The sequence below is a fragment of the Miscanthus floridulus genome, chromosome 8 (genome assembly GCF_019320115.1).
Source record: "Miscanthus floridulus cultivar M001 chromosome 8, ASM1932011v1, whole genome shotgun sequence".
Taxonomy (NCBI): Eukaryota; Viridiplantae; Streptophyta; class Magnoliopsida; order Poales; family Poaceae; genus Miscanthus; species Miscanthus floridulus.
This window is the reverse complement of record NC_089587.1, coordinates 153,309,979-153,332,056: the sequence shown is the minus strand read 5'-3', so window position 1 is coordinate 153,332,056 and position 22,078 is coordinate 153,309,979. Positions and strand designations below refer to the sequence as shown.

Below are 22,078 nucleotides of genomic sequence, written 5' to 3'. Positions count from 1 at the left end.
TCCTCACTCTTCCTCCCATTCTGCCCCTTACTTTGGCTGGCAGCTCCTGTACCTGCAGGGATTTCATGAACAAAGGAGATTCTCCATGTCCTCAAAATGTTTCTTCTTTCTTTCAAGCATTAAAATCAAGGATTATGTGTCAATGTTATTTCAGAAAGTAAATTGAGGTTGCCTAATGCACAATGTCTGATCATGTTGCATGCCTCTTGTAATTTTCGTATCAGGCATGTCTCATCGTAGATTTAACAGCAGAGATGACCAATTCAGGCATGCGTCTATACAACTATGCAAGCAAATGCACTCATGAACCATGACTACGCAAGTATGCATGATATCCTTCTCACCCTCCCTGCTAAATGAAACAAACAGAATGATTAAAACATCAGTCATCTCATATGCGTGCGTGTGTTTGTCAAAAGCCTAAGCGCCAGGAGCAAAGCTAGTTTGATGCAGACTACTGATCTGCTGGCTCAAGGATTGACAAATCCCATCCTGCGTCTCGTCCAAAAATACACTCGTCAGTTTCCGTGTTCGCCTTTGATGCTGGGTAAAAGGAAACGGCATCAATCCTTTTGTCAAAATCACACGGCCATTTACCACTTCCCCAAAAGCCTGAAAACTGACGGCATCTCGCCTCAAGTACAAATTATTACCATGATGAGCGGCACAGTAGATTACAGGGGAAAAGCACGGCGGCCGGAACAAAAGCCGTCGCAGAGGCTGGTTTCTTCAGCAACATGCATCATGCTTTGTGGCTGGACACGATGGACAAAGTTCTGAAACAAACAGTGGAGAAACCATCATGGCCGGCCAGTTTTGACATTTCGGCACGCTGGTAAAAAGGACGAGAAGCTAGCCTCCAAGAAGGCAAGAACTGGATGAACTCTTTGCTATGCTGCTACGAAACACAAATTGACCTCCCCAAAGGCAGACAGACGACTATTTGTGGGGGGTGCAAAGGATGATACATTGTCGAAGCCTCGAAGGCATCATGCCAGTGTCTTCTATGCTTGTTAAAAACTCGCCTTGATCATGGTTTTACGTCCTGATAAAAACAAGGCTTAAGGTGATGGTACTCAAATACAAATAGGCAGGTGAAAAACTGCATCCACAATTTCCCATTACAGCTACTCTGGTTGACGAGAGGCACCACAGGATTTCACTTCTTTTTTGTTGCTTTTGCATCAAGCACCAAAGACCTGACACAAAGGCGAGGTTTGGTCGAGATGAGTTCTGCTGGGAGAACGGACACCCCAGCCACCGAAGATCCAAGAGGTACCCCAGAAACCGGGAGCATCTCAACGAGTACCGCAACCTGGACATTAGAAACATGTCATTCACTTTACCAAACCATAAAGCTAGAAAATATTAATGAGAATTAATGCAAAAGCAAACTTGACATAGCCCATAAATTATCTCAAAGTCCTAGTCGCCCCGTATATGTTAAGGTAAGAGCATCTCCAAGAATTTTTCAACTCACACTTTATCCTTATTTGGAGAGCGACTTGAATAAAAATCGCTCTCTTTCAACCCTCCAATGGTTTCTCTATATCTTGTGCAGATTCTAGATAACCAGCTCCGCCATCTCTAGGAACAAATCAGGAATAGAAGACAGCAATATTTGGAGATCTAATTAAAGAAGATGCTGGATAACACTTTTTTCATTAAAGTCTCTATTCCTATCAATACGGAAGGATATAAAGAGATTCTTGGAGTTGCTCTAAAGAAACATAAATCTTAAAGTCTAGTTATCGTCTAATGTATATTGCATATGGGAAAGAACAGTAGGTGAAATATTACTATAAGCAAACCGGAGGAATATAAGTAGATATAATAAAATTTGTGGGTAGTCTTAAGTTTGGTAACTTCAATGAACAATCAGTTAGATTAGTAGCTGCTAGAGAAATCTGAAAGGGTCTTCTGACTCTCTGACATATGCCCAGAAACAGAAAGTAAACATGCTGCAGCTGCAGTATGTCAGATGTCAACACCTAACCAAACTTATAGCAGTTTTCATCATGATGGCATGGAAAATAAGACCTTAGATTCACTAGTCAGCATTCAAAACTTTGTTGTTTTCCAATTTGGATCTTAACAAGTATGATGTTGTTTGTCATCCAACCAGCATCGAGTAACTATGCAAGCTGTTACAATTGTCGGTCAAGGTTACCTCAGGAGATCTAAGATCAACCACTGAGTTCTCAGCAACGGATTTGACAGCAGCAGCTACCACTTTGAAACATTGCTCCCTGTCCATCAAAGCCTGCTGATTTGAACCTTCACTACCGTTCTTCTCTGTCTCATCGATGCCCCTTCTATTATAGGCAACCGCAAACTGTAAAATATGTCAAAACTTATTCAGTATAAAATGTTTTCATGAGACAGTGCAGAGTGTACTACAGCTAGTGATGCTCTTTAAGTGCAAAAGTGAAATTTCGATTATTAACAAAAGAATGCAGTAATTTTGATGCATAATAATGAAGGTAATAGAGCAAGTGATACTTAGAGCCTGGCATTAAAATGTAGGAGACAACTTAAACATTGCATGAATCATTGTATGAGACCTGATAGCAAGGATATCTATACAAATGCTGCATAATACATTGCAGTAGAAAATAGTATGAATTTGACTCCATTACACATTAACAAAATGGTTAAACGAAGATAAATGATGCAATTTCTACCTTTATAGGCTTGTCCTTCTTAGTCTTGCTCCTCGAGAAGTCAAGGAATAACTTTGACACAGTGGCATGCAGGTCTTCTTCTGATAGAATGCAAGTTTCTTGAATAGGAAATATGCGGTGGCACCATCTGTCAATTCAGAGTTTAATTTAGACGATGTAACAATCTAACAATCCAAGGAGAACCTTAGATTCATTCTGAAACTGACTCTAAACACCAAATCTTTAAGCCTTTAACTGTATGAAGTAGGAGTAGCTTATAATCAGCGGTGTCCCTGTATTTTACATATGCAACTTGGTCGGAAGAAAGAAAATCGTATTGCTGTTCAACTTTATTGAAAAGAAGAGTGGTAACACAGGTTGCACAAATCAAACTGCTAGAATGAAAATCTAGCAACAAAAATAATGGCATGTTTAGCCCCAAATCGACATCTCATTTAGCCAGGGCGTTTCTAGGACACCATTCGACACTAGTCTCATTCAGCCAATAAGCAGAAAAAGATAGGCAAGAACAGCATGCTGTGTAGAATCACTAAGAAAAGAAAAAAAAAATGCAGAATGAATACTGAACCAAGGCTGGCAACTTTTTCATTAAAGTACTGTAGACGAAGTGTCACGGGCTATTTTTTCAGTTCCAGAAAACTTAGATAATGCATAGTACTGGTCATTTAGACATTTCTAAATGGCAGCAGCAGCATCTCAACTTCTAATGTCAGCACTTCAGAAGAGTTCTTACAATGAAGTTGGAACCTTACTGTGGAGATTTGAGTTTCCCAGATCTGAGTGAATGAAGTATTTCTGTAAGCATCTCAGCAACATGAAGGCCTCCACTAGGAAATTTAAAGAAGAGCAAGCCACTTCTTGATAGCTTAACCAGTGAGAGATTTGAAGCCCTGTCAACATTGTCATTCATCTTGGACTGGGGTGAGCTTGAGTTTATAGTTCCTCCTACCATGGCGCCAAGAAGTGCACAAGATCAGAAAATAACATACGGAAAGCCTTTCTGGATCTATAATAGCTATAAGTAACTAAGCATAAGGATACAATCAGATAACCTATACTAACCAATTGATTCTGAAACACTATTACTATTCCCATTCATTACTGCCTCTTCTAAACTTCCTGATGCCTCCGAGCACAGTTTTCTTTTCTTCAGTGCATTTTCCACATCACATGGTTCTGTGTGTTCGGAAACACAGCAATTTGCATGACCAATGTACTGAACAAAAAACAAAATGAAGCTTTCACATCAGCATATTTTAACATTGACTGTGTGGAAGCTAGAGTTGAAAAGAGTTTCGAACAAAAGATGTAAAACTGAATTTGCAAATGTCCCTTAAACTGCTGGTGCTAATAGTCATAGCTAAGCTATTCAGTCGTTGGAGAAAAGACTACAGAATGAAGTTGCAAACAGTGCAACTCAAAAGAAGTAAAAAAAAAAGCCTACACACTCAAGCATAGCATGAGAAAGCCATATGAACAGAGGAGGTAACAGTTAAGTACTATTAGGTGGGAAAATATAAAGCTTCCTCTACATGTAAGTTTGAGAGCATGCATCAAATAGTGAATGAAATGCAACATAATTTTGGTATATTGCAAAATAAAACACAGATTGAGACAGCGACATTCTCTAAGATAGAATTCATGCACTATAATTATCTACTGGGAAAGACAATTAAATACTACGGAGCAACATGATGAGCAATGACCTCTTCAAGAATGGAAATGGCTTCCTTGGTTGCACTTTTCTCACGCTCTGTAAGAAAATGAAAAGCACATCAAGTTTGTAACAATGCCCACATGCCATCAATACTGAATCAAACTCTTTTTTAGTAGTCAAAATTTCATAAATGGTACTGCAAGTGAATGATACATTATCATTCTTTCCTGTAGAATTCTCATCTCCCATTGCACTTTTTTTATTTGAGATTGCTCTGCAAACATGCAATAACCAACTAAACTTATTTTGACGACACTTGTGAATTTGATTACTTAACAGTATCAACTCTTGGGACTCAGACCATTACACGATGCGATGTAGGCGGCTATAAATTGATACTAGAAATCATGGGAATGCTTACTGGCCAATGTATGTCATTATGCTTATTGATTATGCCCACCAGTATGGATCTTACTAGTGCATAATGGAAATTTCACTGCGAACATGTCAAAATTCGTCTAATATCGTAGTTCAACGCTTTTGTATGATAGACCAAAGCCTAAGTCTTCACAATATGTATCCCCGATCATAGGAACTCGAACACAAACGCTAAAATAAGACAGAAACTAGTTTGGGGCACCCATAGTCCAGAACTAAATTCTACTAAGACATTAATCCACGAATAAATCCAACAACAGAAGCTTCAATGGGAAAATAATCTCTATAATTGGAGAGGGAACGCACTGATGGGGCAGGTGATGAGGAAGCCGGAGTGCGAGCGGAGGAGGAGGGACCCTGATGCGCGGTAGTCGTAGCGCGGGAGGTTGATCACCGCGGCGTGCTGCTCCCACGGCTTTAGCTCCTGGCTGGAGGCAGGGGCATCGGATTCAGACTCCGGTAGCGGCTCGCGGCCAGTGGAGGCAGGGGCGTCGGATTCAGACTCCGGTAGCGGCTCGCGGGAGAAAGATGGGGTTACGTCTTCCAGCTTGGCCTCCGGTTCCGGCGCCGCCATGGGGGGGCGAGAGCACTGGGACCCTGGAGCTGTTGGGGGTACGGGGAGGCGGGCCGAGGGTTCTGACTAGCAGCACTGAGCCTGAAAGGCGTACTTCTCAGATTCAGGCTAATCAGCCGTCAAGTCATCAAGGGCCAAGGAGGAAATAAGGGGATATTTAACTTTTTATCATCACAACACATGGCCACACCTCGGATAGCAGGTTTAGAATTAGCGCTACGATTTTAACAGCTGAGAGAGAAAAGCGATACATTTTTATCACAATTGTTAGCGTGGCACGCCACCTCAGCTGGCCAGCGTGGCAGGCGAAGGAAAAATGACCGCCTCTGCCCCTGCCCTCTCTATCCCTCCCCACGCGCGGCCCGACCCACTCCAGCTCGTCCTTCCGCTCCTCCTTTCTTCTTCCTCCCGCTTTGCTCGCCGACGCCGCCACCCAACGCCGCCGCACACCCCACCGGAGGTAGGCGAGGCCGTGCGCCGCGTCCTGCGCCAGCTTCAACCTGGTCTGCCAGCCCAGAGGAACTCTTGCCGGGCCACGGTTCTCTATATATACACAGAAGAACACCAATTTTGTGCACACGTCAGAAGACATCACCTGACTGACACGTCCGAACTACACGTGCGACGAGAAATGAGGAGTGCTGCTCATCGTGCAAGAGGCTATGGAGGCTGCTGGTGGGCATGTAGTCGAAGACGAGGAGCAGCTCCTCCGTGGACGCGTAGAACGCGCGCAGGCCGACGACGTTAGCATGCCGCCACGTGCCCATCTCCCTGGTCAGCTCCCCCCGCCGCCTCTCGTCCTCCCTCGACGCGCCGTCCCTTCTCCTCATCCTCTTCACCACCACCACCTCTCCGTGGGCCTCCTCGACGCCGGCGTCGCTCGCATCGACGTTGCCTCCCATGACCACACGGTACGTCGTCGCCGTTGCGCCTTTCCCCAGCATCTCTGCGGCGCCCTGCATGAGCGTGACCACGTCGAACTCCACGCAGCACCCGTCGAAGCGCACCGTCTCCTCCCGTGCGACCGTCGAGTTGGAGAACGTCGAGCTGGCGCCCGGCCGTCTCGCCGGCTTCCTGTTCTTCAGTAGAAGCACTGCGCACAGTGCCGCCGCGACCAACGACGCGACTGCCGCGCCCACCGCTGACATGGTCATCACGACCATCCACCGGTCATGGATCTTATTCCCCCTCCCCGTCGTCATCGATCCGTTCGATGCCTCGCCGCCGCCGTTGTTGTACACGATCTGCTGCGGTTCATTGCACCGGCGGGCCAGCGGCGCGCCACAGAGCCCCGGATTGCCGTCGAACGACGACGCGGGAAAGGTAGCTGCGAGTTGGTTCGGGATCCGCCCCTCGAGGTGGTTGCCGGAGACGTTGAGCTCGGCGAGTTTGGGCATTGCGTCCAGCGAGTCCGGCACGAACCCGACGAACGAATTTCGCTGGATGTTCAGCGTCAGGAGAACACGGAGGCAGTGCCCGATCTCCGGCGGGATCGTGCCCGCGAGGTGGTTCCCCGAAAGGTCGAGACGGCGCAGGTGGCGAAGGCGCGGGACGAACTCGGGGAACCGGACGGAGAAGCCGTTGCTGGAGAGGTAGAGAAGCTTGAGGTGCGGCGCTAGGCAGGAGAAGTCGACGCCGTGGAGCGCGCCCGTGAAAGTGTTGTTCTTGAGGCTAAGGGACGAGAGAACGGGGAGATCCGCGAGCAGCTCCAGCGCCGCGGCGTGCCCGCCGAGCCGGAGGCCTTCGAGGACGACGCGACGCACGCGGAGCGGGGAGGTGAGCGACGACGACCGCGCGGCGGGGTGTGCGGCGGCGTTGGGTGGCGGCGTCGGCGAGCAGAGCGGGAGGAAGAAGAAAGGAGGAGCGGAAGGATGAGCTAGAGTGGGCCGGGCCATGCGTGGGGAGGGATAGAGAGGGCAGGGGCAGGGGCGGTCATTTTCCCTTCACCTGCCACGCTGGCCAGCTGAGGTGGCGTGCCACACCAGCAATTATGGTAAAAATGTATCGTTTTTCTCTCTCAGCTGCTAAAATAGTAGCGTCAATTCTAAACCTGCTATCCGAGGAGTAGCCATCCGTTATGATGATAAAAGGTTAAATATCCCAAAATCAGGGGCGGAGGAGGTTTTCAATAAAAAAGAAAAAGAGCGGAGGCAGGAGGCAGTGAGGCACCGCCCGGCCACCCCGACTCCCCTAGCGGCTGTCCGGGCTCGTTAACGAAGTTCAGAGGAAACAAATTTTATATATATATATATATATATATATATATATATATATATATATATATATATATATGAAATACAAATTATATAAAAACATGTAATTTTCTAGGTAAATACAAATATTTTTTATAACGAGGGACATCCGGACTTTTGAAAACTTCCGGCTCCGCTACTGGCAAAATAACAATCTTACCTACTGCCTCTCTGTTGAATAATGATATTTAAGTGTCTATTAAGAGGGTTCTCCGAGCAAAGCAAAACTTACCTAGCCTAGCTGAGCCACGATATGAAGCCATAGGATGCATTTGGTTGATTTGCTTGCAGTCTAGGGACTTTTGCAAACAAGAATTTTCAACAGATTCCCTTACGTGACAAGCGAGCCGAATTGGCTCGCCGGACCTGGCAAGCTTCTCGTGACCTGTGCAATCTTATTTAGGTAAAGCAAAATGGCGTCAAAATCAAGCTTCTGATACTAGAGTGTGGTCTACCCTACCAGTAGACTTGACTATTTTTGCCTAATCTGACCCGCGTCCCTGTTTGGATACGATTATAATCCGATTACCGACGGCTGGCCGTGAGAATCGAGCATAATTGCACAAAACGGCTCGTTCGTGTGTCCTGAAATCCGGCTTGATCCGCTTATTTTTTTCATCCGGAACAGTGTTTTTCTCTCACAAATTCATTCAGCATTCCTCCAAACCATCCAGATTCCTCCAGAATTCAGACAAGCGAACGAGGCCGGTTTGTGGTGTCAACAATTATTTCTACCGCCCGTGACTCAGCCACCGTGAGCTTCAACAGGGACTTCGATTTTAGTATGGCAGCTCCCTGACCGCGGTTCTCGTACCACACTGCACGGTGGGGAAGATCGTATCCAAACATAGCCTTAGTGGATAGGGATTATTAAATAGTGAAACGCAAACACTAAAAAATCTTAGCCCAACCATAGCACAATATAATATTTAAATTACACACTAAAAATAATAGATAGAATAGAGCGTAGCTCAGCTGGTTGGGTTCTTTATGGTAAAACATGCTCACCCGGATTCAAGTCTTTAATTGTCCAGCTGCTGTTAGTAGATGGTTTGCTCTTGGCATCACCTGGACAGATTCAGTTAATCTTTTTCAAAAATTAATTATTGCAAGAGAAGCTTCTCCCCACTCTTTCTTCATGGAGATATTCATGATCTCAGCAAATTGTATTTGGGTGGAACGAAATGCTTTTATCTTTGATGGAAAGGCTCCTAGTTTGAGCTCCTGGAAAGCTACTTTCAGACACGAAGTTACCAGCCATCTGTACAGAATCAAGCCTTCTCTGCACTCCTCTGTTCGCTCTTGGCTTCATAGCTTGTAACCTTTGTTTAGTTCTGTTGTTGGTAGTTTAGTCTGGTAGGTAGTTCTGTTTAGTTAGTTAGTTAGTTTCTTTTTTCTTTTCTTTCTTGTTTTCTTCTTCTTTCTTTGTGTGTGTTGGTGGTGTGGTCACCCCCTAGGTGGACCTTTCTCTGTAACTGTTCTTGTTTTAGTTATTGCAGTTCTTTGGGTGCCGGGGGGATTTTTTCCCCACGGTTTTTGTTAAAAAAAAGTCCACGACTTGACATGGTTGCTCGTATTTTTCTAGATTTATTCTAGGATTTAACGACGCTATTCTTTCAGTGGTATGTGAGCGTCGGCGTCTATAACTGGGTCTCATAAAAAAAGAAAAAAAGAAACCTAAAAAAACCGATACGGCACGTCTTGTGTGTGTATGCGGATGGCCTATGCCCTAACTAAGCCCAACAATGGTTACAGACATTTTATGGGAAGAGAATGCAAATTTAATTCTATCTCTACCGGTGCATGAAAATCGTCCAAGTGTATTGGCCTGGCATTTTGATCTAAAAGGTGTTTTCAGCGTCAGAAGTGCCTATAAAGTTTGTCGGGCGGATTTCGTTTGTAGCAGAGATCGCAGTAATGTCCAGCAAAGTGGCAGTGGGGATGTGGATCCACTTTGGGGCGGAATATGGAAATTGGATTGCCTGAATAAGATCAAACATTTCCTATGGAGATTTTGCTCATAACAGTCACCCTTTGAAAATGAATTTGATGCGTAGAAGAATTAAGCTGAACACTATTTGCCCGGTTTGCTGCAGAGTCGATGAAGATGGAGGCCACTTGTTTTTCAAATGCAAAACTGTCAAACAAGTTTGGCGCTTTCTGAATTTAGAAGAAGAGCGTGTGTTTTTGGCAGAGAAGGAGTCAGCTATGGAAGTTATTCGGTATATTCTATCTATAAGAACGGAAAAGAAAATGTTGATTTTGATCACCATCTGGATGTGGTGGACAGAGAGAAATGTCATCAGAACGGGGGCTCAGAGGAAATGTGCTGCTTTGCTTGCCCAATCAGTGCGCCTGTATGTTGGAGAGTTGATGCAGACAATGGTGGATCCAAAAATTTCAGTGCCAAAGGAGAAAGGGCGATGGCTGAAACCACCGGAAGGAAAACTGAATTGTGATGCATCGTTCTCCTCTACTACGAAGACTGGTGGTTGGGGATATGTGATTAGGGACTACGACGGGGATGTGGTGACTGCAGGAAGAGGGAGAGTGCAGTACCTTTACAATGCACTACAAGCTGAAATTATAGCATGCTTGCAGGGTGCCCAAGCGGCAATTGATCAAGGAATTTCCAATCTTATTTTGGAAACTGATGCTTTGATGGTGAAACAAGCACTGCAATCTGAGGACTTCTCAAACTCATTGGTGGGTGGTCTAGTGGAGGAACTGCACTTCCTGGTGACTATGAATTTTAGCTCGTTTCGTTGTGTCTCAATTCCTAGAGAATCTAATAGAGTTGCCCATGAATTGACAGCTGTTGGGTGTAATTGTGACGACGGAGGTGAGACAATCATCAATTCACTTCTGGCGCACATTCATGTAATTGTTGCTGAAGAATCTTCAGCTCATGAGTAATATGAAGTCATCCAATTTCAAAAAAAAAAAAAAAATCGAAAAGGCACGTCTTGTGGGATGAGCGTGGATATTTCGGCCTGAAAAAAATGTGCTTCTTGACTATAAAATGTTTAGGTCTACATAGCAATCTGCTACGCACATATGCGGAATCATATACGTCGCCATAGGTAGGTATCACCACACATTTTTGTGACGAATCTTTCTCTATCTAAGTTCTTTTCGATTGGTTAATGGTAAAGTCTTAATCTTAAGAGGACAAGGAGTACACTGAGAAAAAAAAAAGATACAAACACACATCCGGAATTGCGGATACATATACGTCGCCATCAGGTAGGTATCAACAAAATTTGGTGACTTTGCTAAAAACCAAATTTTGGTGTCGAACCTTTTGTCCTTTTCGACTAGCTAATGGTGAAGTCTTAATCTCAAGAAGTATATTGTGAGAAAAAAGATAAATCAAACTGTATTGCTTTACGAACTAATGTCGTATATTCAATTCATAACATCCCTTTTCAATCCATAATCAAGAATAATTAGGATTTTTTTTCTATTTTTAACGTCTAATTAGATCAGAAATCCTTCCAATTAACCAATTAAGAAGTTAAGCTCGTTGCTTTTTTATTTTACCAGAGTTAGAGACAGGCTCTATCCATTTATTCACTAGACCTAGAAAATAAAAAAATATTAAAAAACTTGATTTTATTATGACATACTATTTTTCCATTCATTATCTTTGAGGATTGTCATCATAAATCCTGGCTCTCACCTTTTTTCATGGAGATCATTAAGGATCATCATGATAAATCCTGGCTCTCGTCTCCTAGAGTATTTCTTGCTTACCTTTCTCAATGCAAGAGGATTTTCTAAGATATTTTTCATGGTTTGAGAACTTTGTGACCTTTAATTTTGTTTCTCTTTATGTTATGTTAATAAACATTTTTGTCGTTTTATCTTTTTTTTCTCCTTTTATAGTATATTTACCCTATGGTCTAAGAATTTTTATTTTTTAATCTTTTTTATTCAATATTTCAATAATAATCGTTCCTAATTTTTTTTTTTACCCTTTTGGTCGTTGACTAGCTGTGTAACCAAATAACATCATCGCGTCGAGTGCATTGACGCGGCAACGCATATACTGTAGCTGCCGTTGGGGAGGGTACGGGGCATCCATGCCCTTCGCCCACACCGGCCTACTGTGCATGCCCATGTGTACTAAAGTGGATAATACCCGATGGATTTTGAATACCCAACGGATAAGGCCCCGTTTGGTTCACGGGTTTTTCACGGGAAAATCAAAGGAAATAAAAACGGAGGAAAGGATCGGTGGTAGAGTGTTTGGAACGGAGGAAATAGCAAACCCTTTCCTTAGGAATACTGTAGCTGGCAAGCCTTTTCACGGGAAAGAAACCATCCAATCTGATCCATGGTTTTGGTTTCCTTCGTGAAGCCCGAGGCAGCGTGTGTGAGGACGAGAGAAAAAAGAGCAGTTAAGAGTAATTAGTACCCATATTTACCTAACATGTTACAATTCCTATGTTTATAAATTCCTGTATTCCAAACAGCCTAAATTTTCTGTTCCTGTGTTTTGAAATCCCGTAGTTTTTTACTTTTCATCATACCTTATTCCTGCGTTTTTTCCTATTCCTGCGTTTTGGATTCCTTCGTTCCAAACAGGCCCAAGACAGGGAAGTAGGACAAGCATCAGCAGCTGGGCATTAGCGCGGTGCATACTGTGTGGGAGTTTGCACTACATGAACGGCTAAATGAATACTTGGCATATTCGTTGGTTGGTTTTTGCGCTTATAAGTTCGGCTAATGCTGGTTTGTTATGAGAGAAAAATACTGTTGACTAACTGATAAGCTCTGACTAAAACCAACAAGCGAACAAACTGACTGAATGAATAAGGTGGATATTATCCTACCCACACCCAAATCAAAATGGGTATTTTATTTCAACCCATACCCTCACCAATTAATGCGGGTGTGGATTTGAATATGGGGATTGAATATCCAGCGGCAGGTATATTTGTCACGTTAGACGGCGTTTCCTACGTAGAAAATGATGTCACGCCACTCTCGTTGGCATGACAGTATTATTTTATCGCGCCACCAGAAGTGGCGTGACAAGATAAAACCTTTAAAAAATCATAATTCTTTGATACGACGTCGGATGAAGATAAAATTTATATGAAATTTGTAGCCCTCGATGAGATCTACAACTTTCTAGTTTTAAGTTTTTTCATTTGAAGACGTTAAGATACTCAAAAAATAATATAAATTTCAACTTTTATATAAATGAAAGTTGTACATTTTATTGAGAAAATCAACTTGGATATAAAAAGTAGTTTCATTTGACACGATAAAAAACAATATTATTTTTCTAATGCGACAAGCGTTAGTACGCGATTAATATGCTACTGAAATTTTATATTATTTTTTTTGAGCATCTTAATGATTCCAAATGTGAAAACTCAAAACTATAAAATTGTAGATCTCATTGAGAGCTACAACTTTGATGTAAAAAGTATTTTCATTTGACACCATACAGAAAAGATATTATTTGTGTAATACGACAAGCACTAGTATGCGGTTATTATGCTTCCGAATATTATTTTTTGAGCATCTTAAAGTCCTCAAATGAAAAAAAACTCAAAACTAGAAAGTTGTAGATCTCATCGAGAGCTACAATTTTCATATAAATTTCATCTTCATCCGACGTCGTATCGAAGAGTTATGATTTTTAAAAAGTTCGGTCTTGTCACAATACTCCCGATGGCGCGATAGAACAAAACTGTCACGCCAGCGGGAGTGACGTGACAACGTTTTCCATGTAAAAAACGCCATTTAACATGGCGGATATTGCCGCGCCAATGCATGTGACGCCGCTGGCGCGATTAAAAGGGTTATATCAGAAAAAAAAATAGGAGCGATTATTATTGAAATATTGAATAAAGAAGGATTAAAAATAAAAAACCATGGTCTTGGCCCCCTCCTCTTTGCTCAAAAGAACAATACTCTGTTCATTCCTAATTATAAGGTATTTTGATTTTTCTAGATTCATAGTTTTTATTATGTACTTAGGGAGTGTTTGGAACTGCTCAACTTCATGTTTTTTAGCTTTACTTTACGTTTTTTAGCCAAACAGGTTTAGCTCCACTCACTCCGCTTGAGGAGAAAAAATTAAGTTGTGAGAGTACCTAAAGGAGTGTTCCACAAACTCTATGTTTTTTTGAGCTCCATGATAGAGTTTATGGAATAGAGTTCGTGGAGCCATCTCAAACACAACCTTAGATTAGGAACAGAGGTAGTAATGGACTGCAAAGAGCTAGGATTTCGATAAACCAACCTTGAACTACCTAAAATATTGCTAGCTAAACTAACATTCTAATATAAGATTAAAGTAATTTTATTACTCAGTTAATTGTCCATAATATAGCATCGAAACATAAAAAACTAGGTAAGAACTTTAAAAATTCACATTTGGTCACACCCATAGACATACTATTGAGCGATAATATATCTATATAGTCTTACACTCTGCAATGCACGGGTATTTCTGTTAGCATAAAACATAATAACAATCTTTGAGATAATTTATTCCTTGTTTCTATCACCATGTAAGCTTTATGGCTCGGTTTCGTTTAATAAATAAATTGAACCGGGGCATCTTACGATGCCCTGTTAGTCTATAAAATTCTATCTGCATAAAAAAATAATAGCCACCACTCGCGGTGCTGCTTCGGTGCTTGCCTCTGGAGCTGCGGCAGTGGCCATGGGGAGAGCCAAGAAGCTGCAGGAGAGGGTCCCGATCCGCCGCACGGCGTGGAAGCTAGCCGACCTCGTCGTCCTCTCCCTGCTCCTCGCCCTCCTCGCCCACCGTGCCACCTCTCTGCTGGGCGGCGCCGGCACGACGCCGCCGCGCTGCTGGCTCGCCGTCGCGGCGCTCTTCTGCGAGGCGTGGTTCACGCTCCTGTGGCTGCTCAACATGAACTGCAAGTGGAACCCCGTCCGGTTCGAGACGTACCCCGACCGCCTCCCCGAAAGGTAGCAGCCGCCCAAGGCCCAACGCGCCGTCGCTGTTCATTTGTATCCGAAAGACCGGAACGTCCCGTCCTTTTTTTTGTTGTTCTCACAGCTTCTGATTTCTACCAGGGCCGACGAGCTCCCGGCGGTAGATGTGTTCGTGACCACGGCGGACCCGGAGCTGGAGCCACCGGTTGTGACCGTGAACACCGTGCTCTCGCTTCTTGCCGTGGACTACCCGGCCGGCAAGCTGGCGTGCTACGTCTCGGACGACGGCTGCTCGCCGTTGACCTGCTACGCGCTGCGCGAGGCTGCCGCGTTCGCGAGGCTCTGGGTGCCGTTCTGCAGGAGGCACGGAGTCGGTGTCAGAGCTCCCTTGGTCTACTTCTCCTCCACCTCAGAGCCCCGCGCCGCCGGCCAAGAGTTCTTGCAAGAATGGACGGTCATAAAGGTGAGCCGTCTCGTTTTTTCGTCCGTGATCCTGGCACTGGCGCGGTGTCTGATCTTATGGCTGCTTATATATGCTCGTTTTCTTGTTCGTGTTGCAGAACGAGTACGAGAAGTTGGTGAGTCAGGTCGAGAAATTAGAGGAGGCCACTCTTGTGCAGAGTGACAGTGAGTTCACTGAGTTCTTGGGTGTGGAGCGAAATAATCACCCAACCGTAATTAAGGTTGAGATGTAGCTGCGCTATTTTTATGAGTAACTAGATTAACAATTGTTGTAAAAATATTTTGTGAAATACATATCGTCTGCAAAACTTTTACTGGTTTGGTGTTCATTTTTGCTGATTTCAGGTCCTGTGGGACAACAGCAAGAGCACGACAGGAGAAGGGTTCCCAAGTCTGGTATACATCTCAAGAGAAAAGAGACCCAGATTTCACCAGCACTTCAAGGCCGGGGCCATGAATGTCCTGGTTAGTGTTTCTCACGCTCCTCAGCAGAATAAGTGAATTCTGATTAGTGAGACACAAAGTTCAGAGAAGTGTCTGTTGCATTAACATTAGCAGAATACAGCTGATCACTGATTGTTGACCTTAATTGGTGTGCAGACAAGGGTTTCCGCTGTGCTGACCAATGCGCCAATCATGCTGAACGTGGACTGCGACATGTTTGCAAACAACCCACAAGTCATTCTCCATGCAATGTGCCTCCTGTTGGGATTCGACAACGAGGTCCACAGCGGATTTGTTCAGGCACCACAGATATTCTATGATGCCCTCAAGGATGATCCTTTTGGAAACCAGACGGAAGTCATGTACAAGGTACCAGAATTGTACTTCCCCTGTTCCCCGTCCTGAAAAAAAACATACAATCTTAAAATAAAATTTAATTAAATTTATATTAAAAATATTAATAATTATGAATTTATCATACTTTTTTGTAATCTACCTTGAATGGCCGGAATAAACGACCAGAGGGGGAATAGGAGTCTGAATTTTTTCTCTTTTTAAGAATGAAAGAGCGTCATATATCCCGACATAACACACAAATCTCTCGATTAGTGTTAGCCAACGAACCTACAGACCCTAGAAACTAGACTAGAAAAATATGGAAACAGTCAGAGGTGAAAAAGGACAAATTCGAACACTTTCAACAAAAACCAGCTTGAAAGAAAAATATGGAAGCCCAAACAAACAACCTACCAAAATCATGAAATTTAGGTGGACAGGTTTATAACATAGTAAAGAAAACTCCATAAAAAATCACCTCATTTGGGACAAGCCTCAAAAAACCGGCTTAGCCAAATTTGAAAACCAACTAGGCTAGTTTTTTCAGAAAACTGCAAAATGCTCTGCAAGCAAAATCCATAACTAATCCAAAAGAGGTCCAAAAATTACGAAATTTTGCACACGCCTTTAACTCATGGTGAAGCTATCCCCAAGAGATCTTGCAAAAAAGATCAAAGTTAGGCTAGGAATTTTGAAATAAAAAGATCAAAGTTTTGCGAGGAATTTTGAAATCCCTCTCTCAAATTGGGGTTTGTCTGAAACCTCAAAGCGATAGTTTATAGGTGCTCATGGAAAATTTGTTGAAGGCAAAGTCGATGTGTGTTCCTAAGGTCTCATAGCACCTAAACATCAATCAAGAACGTCTCAGAAAACCTCGAAGCAAAGGTCTTCAAGAAACACCAAAAGAGGCTAGAAACGACAATTTTAGAGGGAGAGCAACTTGTGAGATGAGAGTTGAGCTTCAATCCATACTTTGATCAAGTTCCAAGGACCAAAATCACTCAGGAAATCAGATCACACACAATTCCAAAAATCACCAAAGAAAAGTGATGAAAGATTACAAAAAGGCCAAAACAAGGGACTCAAAAGGAGTAGACAAGAGAGGTGAATTCCACACGGATTTCTTATGAACTAAGAAACTAGGAATCTACCTATACATCCCATCATCCTAGCTCCCAACATCCTCCGACTCATATCAAGAAAAAGAATAAGAGGTGCCTATCTCTCTCTAGCCCTAGAAAATGGAAGGGGTGGAGTGGAAGGACCGGATGTGTTGGGCAGTCACTTCTACTATTTATAGGGCTATTACACATATATAAAAAATGTCCCTACATTTAGACATGAACCACTCGACCACTGGGGGCAAAATGGTCTAGACCATTTTCAAAGTATCAGATGACCACGAGCGGTCGTGTAGCCGGTACTCAACCCCTCGATGTCGATACGTGTTCTTCATGCCCTTAGCCTGGAGGTCCAGCAAGTACTCGTGATGCCTTGCCTTGACTCGGTTGAACCCCGACCTTCACTCTGGTTAACATCGTCTTTATCACTCATGTACTCTTGCTCTTCCATGTAAGCCTGGGCAAAATACCCGATACCCATTACCCGTACCCGAATTACCCGAACCCGGACCCGAATTACCCGAACCCGAGGTACCCGATCCCAAATTCGGATAGCGATTTTGATTACCCGAAATTAGTTTGGGTAATTCGGGTAATATCCCCCGGTACCCAAACTACCCGAACTACCCAAAAATTTGTTTTTGTCTTTGTATTTATCATGTGTTTTAGCTGAACCATTTAACTTATCACTTTATTAGAATATAATTCTCTCTATTTGAATGATTGACTGTCATATATTATTCTCTACAAATTGCTATTGAAATTCTATACAAATTGCTGCTGAAATTATGTATAGATCGCTACTGAAATTTAGTGTAGTCTGTTGTTTTCTGTAAATTTGGGTATATCGGGTAATACCCGAACCCGAACCCGAATTATTGGGTACCCGAATTTGTGGGTAGTGTTTTTTCGGAGGTAATATCGGGTAGCAATTTTTATTACCCGAATTTTAAATTACCCGAATTACCCGACCCGAAAAAATCGGGTAACCCGAACACCCAGGCTTACTTCCATGTTCCCAATACGAGCCACCAATATGGTTCGTCCTCGGCCCTGTGGATCCTTCGGTCCAAGCCTTTCATATCCGTTCTTCACCGTCCTCGGTCCATCGTTGATGGACTCCTTACTTGACTTTCTCCATCGTTTATCGACCAACTCGGTGCACCCAACACCTGTACATTCATAAGCCAAAGAGACATGTTGCACACAACACATGCCAACTAGACAACTTGGTTAGTCCAAATCACACTAACCCAACTCAACCAAAGAATTATATCTTTTTTGGTACGGAGGTAGTACATATCATGTTGTCTAACAATTTGCTTAGAAATAGGAGGATCACAATTCAAACACTAACTATCCAACAAATTACATGCACCCAAACCAAAGAAGTCTTGGCCATGTTTAGACAAAACTCTAGCTAGTTCAAACAACCAGACTAGTTTATAGCTCATTTTATCCAACCACCCAGCTTATAAAAAGCTATAAGCTGGTTCATCCGAGATATTGCATCTCACGTTGTAAATGCGGTACTGATTACTGAACACTAAGGGCACCCTCAACAATAGAATCAACTTGTTAGCTCATATGAATTTAAAAAGGATAAAGATAAAGTAACCCAACATTGTTATTATAAAAATATGTAAGCATGGGCCTTGTTGTGGTACCCCCAAGTAACTGTGAGCCGTTTATTTAATTGGATCGGAGGGTTGATATCATCTATTACTTCCTAAGAGGTAATATGTGAAATAAGGTAAGTTTTAGATATAAAAATATTTTTCAAGATCTAATTGATGCATGCTGATTTATTAGATATGGTAAATCTTTTTTATTTTGCAACTTTGGATATGACATACTAACTTGATTAGCATTATTTTGTATTATTCGGCCTTGGCATCTATGGAGACTTCCTTTTTAACATTTCTTAATGTGAACAAAGCCGAACCTATATTGACAAGAAAAAAAACATGCACGTAACATAATCAAAACATTTTGTACGTGACAAATTTGTCAAAAGAAATAAATATAAAACCCTATCATTATAGTTATTTATATATATATAATGTTGTAACATGACAGGTGTATGTATCACAACCGTATATATATAAAAATATACGTGATATTGTTGCATTATATATTTTGCTACATACTGATTAGTTGCACATACCCAGAAGCATGTAGTATTACACGAGATAATCATACAGATACACATATAAATCTTGTACATACGTGCCATAACTATCGTGCATGCTCCTATATCAGATATGGCAAGGAAATCAGCGCACAGATATAGCCAACATTTTTTTCCTAATTATTTGATTATTTAATTGTCTAATATGTTCTAAAATTCAACGGTTGTGATTTATTCAAACTCTTACCTCCTAAGAGGTAATAGATGTACCGTAGCAAAACCCTGTAAGCATAGATACATACATCATAAAAAGGAGTATGAGCTTACACCGTGTTCGCTTTATTGTTTCTGTGGCTTATACGCCGGCTGATGTTGTTTTGTTGTAAAAGAAAAGCACTGTATCATGGCTGATAAGCATGGCTGATACGATCAAGCGAACATGGTTGCAAGCTCTTCATGGAGGGCAACTTATTATTCTCTCTCTTTCTTACTCAATAAAATATTCTATGACTTAGCTCTTCTATTATTGTTGGAGCTGCTCTAATGTCAGTTGCTACTGGCTATCGTTTCTGTGCTGATGAGTTTAGAAGCTTGGGTATGGATTTGCTGGACTTCAAGGAATTTATTATAACGGGACGGGTTGCTTTCACCGAAGGAAAGTCATTTATGGCGTGCCACCGGACTTCATCACCAGACAAGTCAAACAAAGGATAAAAGGTGCATTCTGAGCATAAACTGATATGCAACTATCAGCACTCAGAAGTAACTGCAAACTCCAATGTATTTCGGTTCATTTTATACCATTACATGAGTTGGTGTAATTAGAAAATTATTTGTCAGGCTCACCATATAGCGAGGAGCTGCAACTGCAAGTGAAGCTTGGCAATCAAAAAGAACTAATCAAATCAGCTTGGAGCATCATATCCGGAGACATGCTCCCAGCACCAACTGTAGATTTATCAAGTCGCATCGAAGTGGCAAAAGAAGTGTCTGCCTGCAGCTATGAGACCAGCACATGTTGGGGACAGGAGGTATTTAGCGATCAGCACTGTTAGTTCAAATTACAACTTTACAAAGTAACTATAGTGTAGACACACATCTTTGTAGATTTTGCTAGTGTACATTGCTTCACAATAATGTATCTGCAGATTGGCTGGGTTTATGGATCAACGACTGAGGACATTCTGACCGGGCAGCGGATCCATGCTGCTGGCTGGAAATCAGCACTTCTGAACACCAATCCGCCGGCGTTCCTCGGCAGCGCACCGACGGGTGGGCCAGCCAGCCTAACCCAGTACAAGAGATGGGCGACAGGCCTCTTTGAGATACTCCTGAGCCGGAACAACCCAATTCTTCTCTCCATCTGCAGGCGCTTGCAATTCCGGCAATGCCTTGCCTACCTGGTCATCGACGTGTGGCCGCTGAGGGCACCTTTTGAGCTCTGCTATTCGCTGCTGGGACCTTACTGCCTTCTTGCAAACCACTCTTTTCTGCCAAAGGTATAGTGTTTCTAACTACAGTTTTTTTTCCCCCCTTTTTCTTCCCACTGCAGATTCATATATAAAAAAAGTTTATTCTTCGTTTGAAGTTTGTACTTCACGGTTCTATCTGAACTCTATGCTCTTGTGCAGCCATCAGAATCAGGTTTCAGCATCCCGTTAGCCCTATTCCTGAGTTACAACACATACAACTTCATGGAGTACATGGATTGCCGGCTCTCAGCTCGTGCCTGGTGGAACAACCAAAGGATGCAGCGGATCATCTCATCCTCCGCTTGGCTCCTCGCGTTCCTCACCGTGCTACTTAAGACTATAGGGCTCTCTGATACAGTGTTCGAGGTCACTCGCAAGGACAAGAGCACGTCCGGTGGCGATTGTGGTACAGACGAGGCTAACCTTGGGCGGTTCACCTTTGATTCGTCACCGGTGTTCGTCCCTGCGACAGCAATTGCAATCTTGAACATTGTCGCCATAGCTGTCGGAGTATGGCGGGTGGTTGCCGGAGCGGCTGAAGACGGTGGCCCGGGTGTTGGGGAATTCGTGTGCTGTAGCTGGCTGCTGCTATGTTTCTGGCCATTTGTGACAGGAATTGTGGGCAAGGGAAGCTATGGCATCCCCTGGAGTGTCAAGCTGAAGGCTGGTTTGCTTGTGGCTGCGTTCGTACACTTTTGCAGATGAACTGTCGCGGCCATGAAACATTAAATGATAGCATAGTTCACCTTTGGTCCAAAATAAATGCACATCTCACATTTTGAGGAATCAAACTTTTTTAAGTTTAACTAAAAATATAAAAAATATTATCAATATTTATATCTTCAAATAAATTTATAAAGGAAGTGTACTCTATGCTTAATCTAATGATATTTGTTATATATCATAAATATTAATCTATTTTTGGATAAATTTAGTCAAAGTTTAAAAAGTTGGACTTCTCGAGAAGTGAGATGCGTGTTTACTTTAGAAGGAAGGGAGTATATGTTAGGACTTAGGGACATGTAAAAGACAAAGATATGATAACAATTCAAAATGAGTGACATGTCTGTGACCACATTCATCTCGAAACAAGTCTACAGCATGCTTGACTTAAAATGTACTTTTAGTATATTTCTCTATTTTTTAAGTCGTTTAATAAGGCATAATTTTAACAAAAATTAAACGTCGAATTATCCGAGAAGGTGTTCTATTCTTTAGTTTTTTTTATAGATACTACTTTCTTCATTTCAAACTAGAAAACACATGATCGTTTCTGTGGCTTATAAGTCGACTGATGTTGTTTTATTGTGAGAGAAAAACACTATATCATGGCTGATAAGCATGACTGATACGATCAAGCGAACAGGCTGAATGACCAGCCGTGTCGTAATTTTGTGTTTCCATGATCTAACCTTCTGTAGCACATAAGGTAATTCCATTCTTCACCTGCCCTTTCTTCAAAACTAATTTTCAGGGGGGTCATAAACTTTATCCCTTTAGACTGCATGCTTTCAATTACATTGTTTACATTTACCTTATATTTGGTTGCACTTCTATTGGTTAACCTGACTATGAATTCT

The 22,078-nt window shown here is 42.6% G+C and overlaps 4 protein-coding genes across 4 annotated transcripts; 2 read left to right on the top strand and 2 right to left on the bottom strand.

Moving 5' to 3' along the window:
* Positions 1-610: 610 nt before the first annotated feature.
* Positions 611-5,463, bottom strand: LOC136473760 (uncharacterized). Its single transcript, XM_066471399.1, has 7 exons — positions 5,086-5,463; positions 4,391-4,437; positions 3,747-3,900; positions 3,437-3,629; positions 2,685-2,811; positions 2,171-2,335; positions 611-1,315 (listed from the first exon to the last, which is right to left on the bottom strand). Exons 1-7 carry the CDS (start codon positions 5,351-5,353, stop codon positions 1,160-1,162), a joined length of 1,110 nt encoding a protein of 369 aa, XP_066327496.1. The 5' UTR covers positions 5,354-5,463; the 3' UTR covers positions 611-1,159.
* A 114-nt stretch (positions 5,464-5,577) lies between these two features.
* LOC136470034 (probable leucine-rich repeat receptor-like protein kinase At1g68400) lies at positions 5,578-7,248 on the bottom strand. Its single transcript, XM_066468009.1, has 3 exons — positions 6,004-7,248; positions 5,725-5,897; positions 5,578-5,584 (listed from the first exon to the last, which is right to left on the bottom strand). The coding sequence occupies exons 1-3, from the start codon at positions 7,246-7,248 to the stop codon at positions 5,578-5,580; spliced, it is 1,425 nt and encodes a 474-aa protein (XP_066324106.1).
* A 2,739-nt stretch (positions 7,249-9,987) lies between these two features.
* Positions 9,988-10,521, top strand: LOC136470033 (uncharacterized). The gene has a single exon (XM_066468008.1). It carries the CDS (start codon positions 9,988-9,990, stop codon positions 10,519-10,521), a length of 534 nt encoding a protein of 177 aa, XP_066324105.1.
* A 3,713-nt stretch (positions 10,522-14,234) lies between these two features.
* LOC136477392 (cellulose synthase-like protein H1) lies at positions 14,235-21,544 on the top strand. Its single transcript, XM_066475547.1, has 9 exons — positions 14,235-14,565; positions 14,674-14,995; positions 15,093-15,215; positions 15,340-15,459; positions 15,595-15,807; positions 19,614-19,743; positions 19,867-20,057; positions 20,175-20,525; positions 20,658-21,544. The coding sequence occupies exons 1-9, from the start codon at positions 14,294-14,296 to the stop codon at positions 21,201-21,203; spliced, it is 2,268 nt and encodes a 755-aa protein (XP_066331644.1). The 5' UTR covers positions 14,235-14,293; the 3' UTR covers positions 21,204-21,544.
* Positions 21,545-22,078: the final 534 nt, after the last annotated feature.

Excerpts from the sequence above, each read along its gene's own strand:
- LOC136470034 (XM_066468009.1), bottom strand. The coding sequence starts at position 7,248 with ATGGCCCGGCCCACTCTAGCTCATCCTTCCGCTCCTCCTTTCTTCTTC. Across the intron at positions 5,898-6,003 it reads GCCTCCATAGCCTCTTGCAC|GAGAACCGTGGCCCGGCAAG; the intron begins GATGAGCAGCAC and ends TGTGTATATATA.
- LOC136477392 (XM_066475547.1), top strand. The coding sequence starts at position 14,294 with ATGGGGAGAGCCAAGAAGCTGCAGGAGAGGGTCCCGATCCGCCGCACG. Across the intron at positions 14,996-15,092 it reads AAGAATGGACGGTCATAAAG|AACGAGTACGAGAAGTTGGT; the intron begins GTGAGCCGTCTC and ends TTCGTGTTGCAG. Across the intron at positions 15,808-19,613 it reads AGACGGAAGTCATGTACAAG|AAGCTTGGGTATGGATTTGC; the intron begins GTACCAGAATTG and ends TGATGAGTTTAG.
- LOC136473760 (XM_066471399.1), bottom strand. The coding sequence starts at position 5,353 with ATGGCGGCGCCGGAACCGGAGGCCAAGCTGGAAGACGTAACCCCATCT. Across the intron at positions 3,901-4,390 it reads CCATTTCCATTCTTGAAGAG|TACATTGGTCATGCAAATTG; the intron begins GTCATTGCTCAT and ends TTTTTTGTTCAG. Across the intron at positions 3,630-3,746 it reads TAGTGTTTCAGAATCAATTG|GAGGAACTATAAACTCAAGC; the intron begins GTTAGTATAGGT and ends GCGCCATGGTAG.
- LOC136470033 (XM_066468008.1), top strand. The coding sequence starts at position 9,988 with ATGGTGGATCCAAAAATTTCAGTGCCAAAGGAGAAAGGGCGATGGCTG.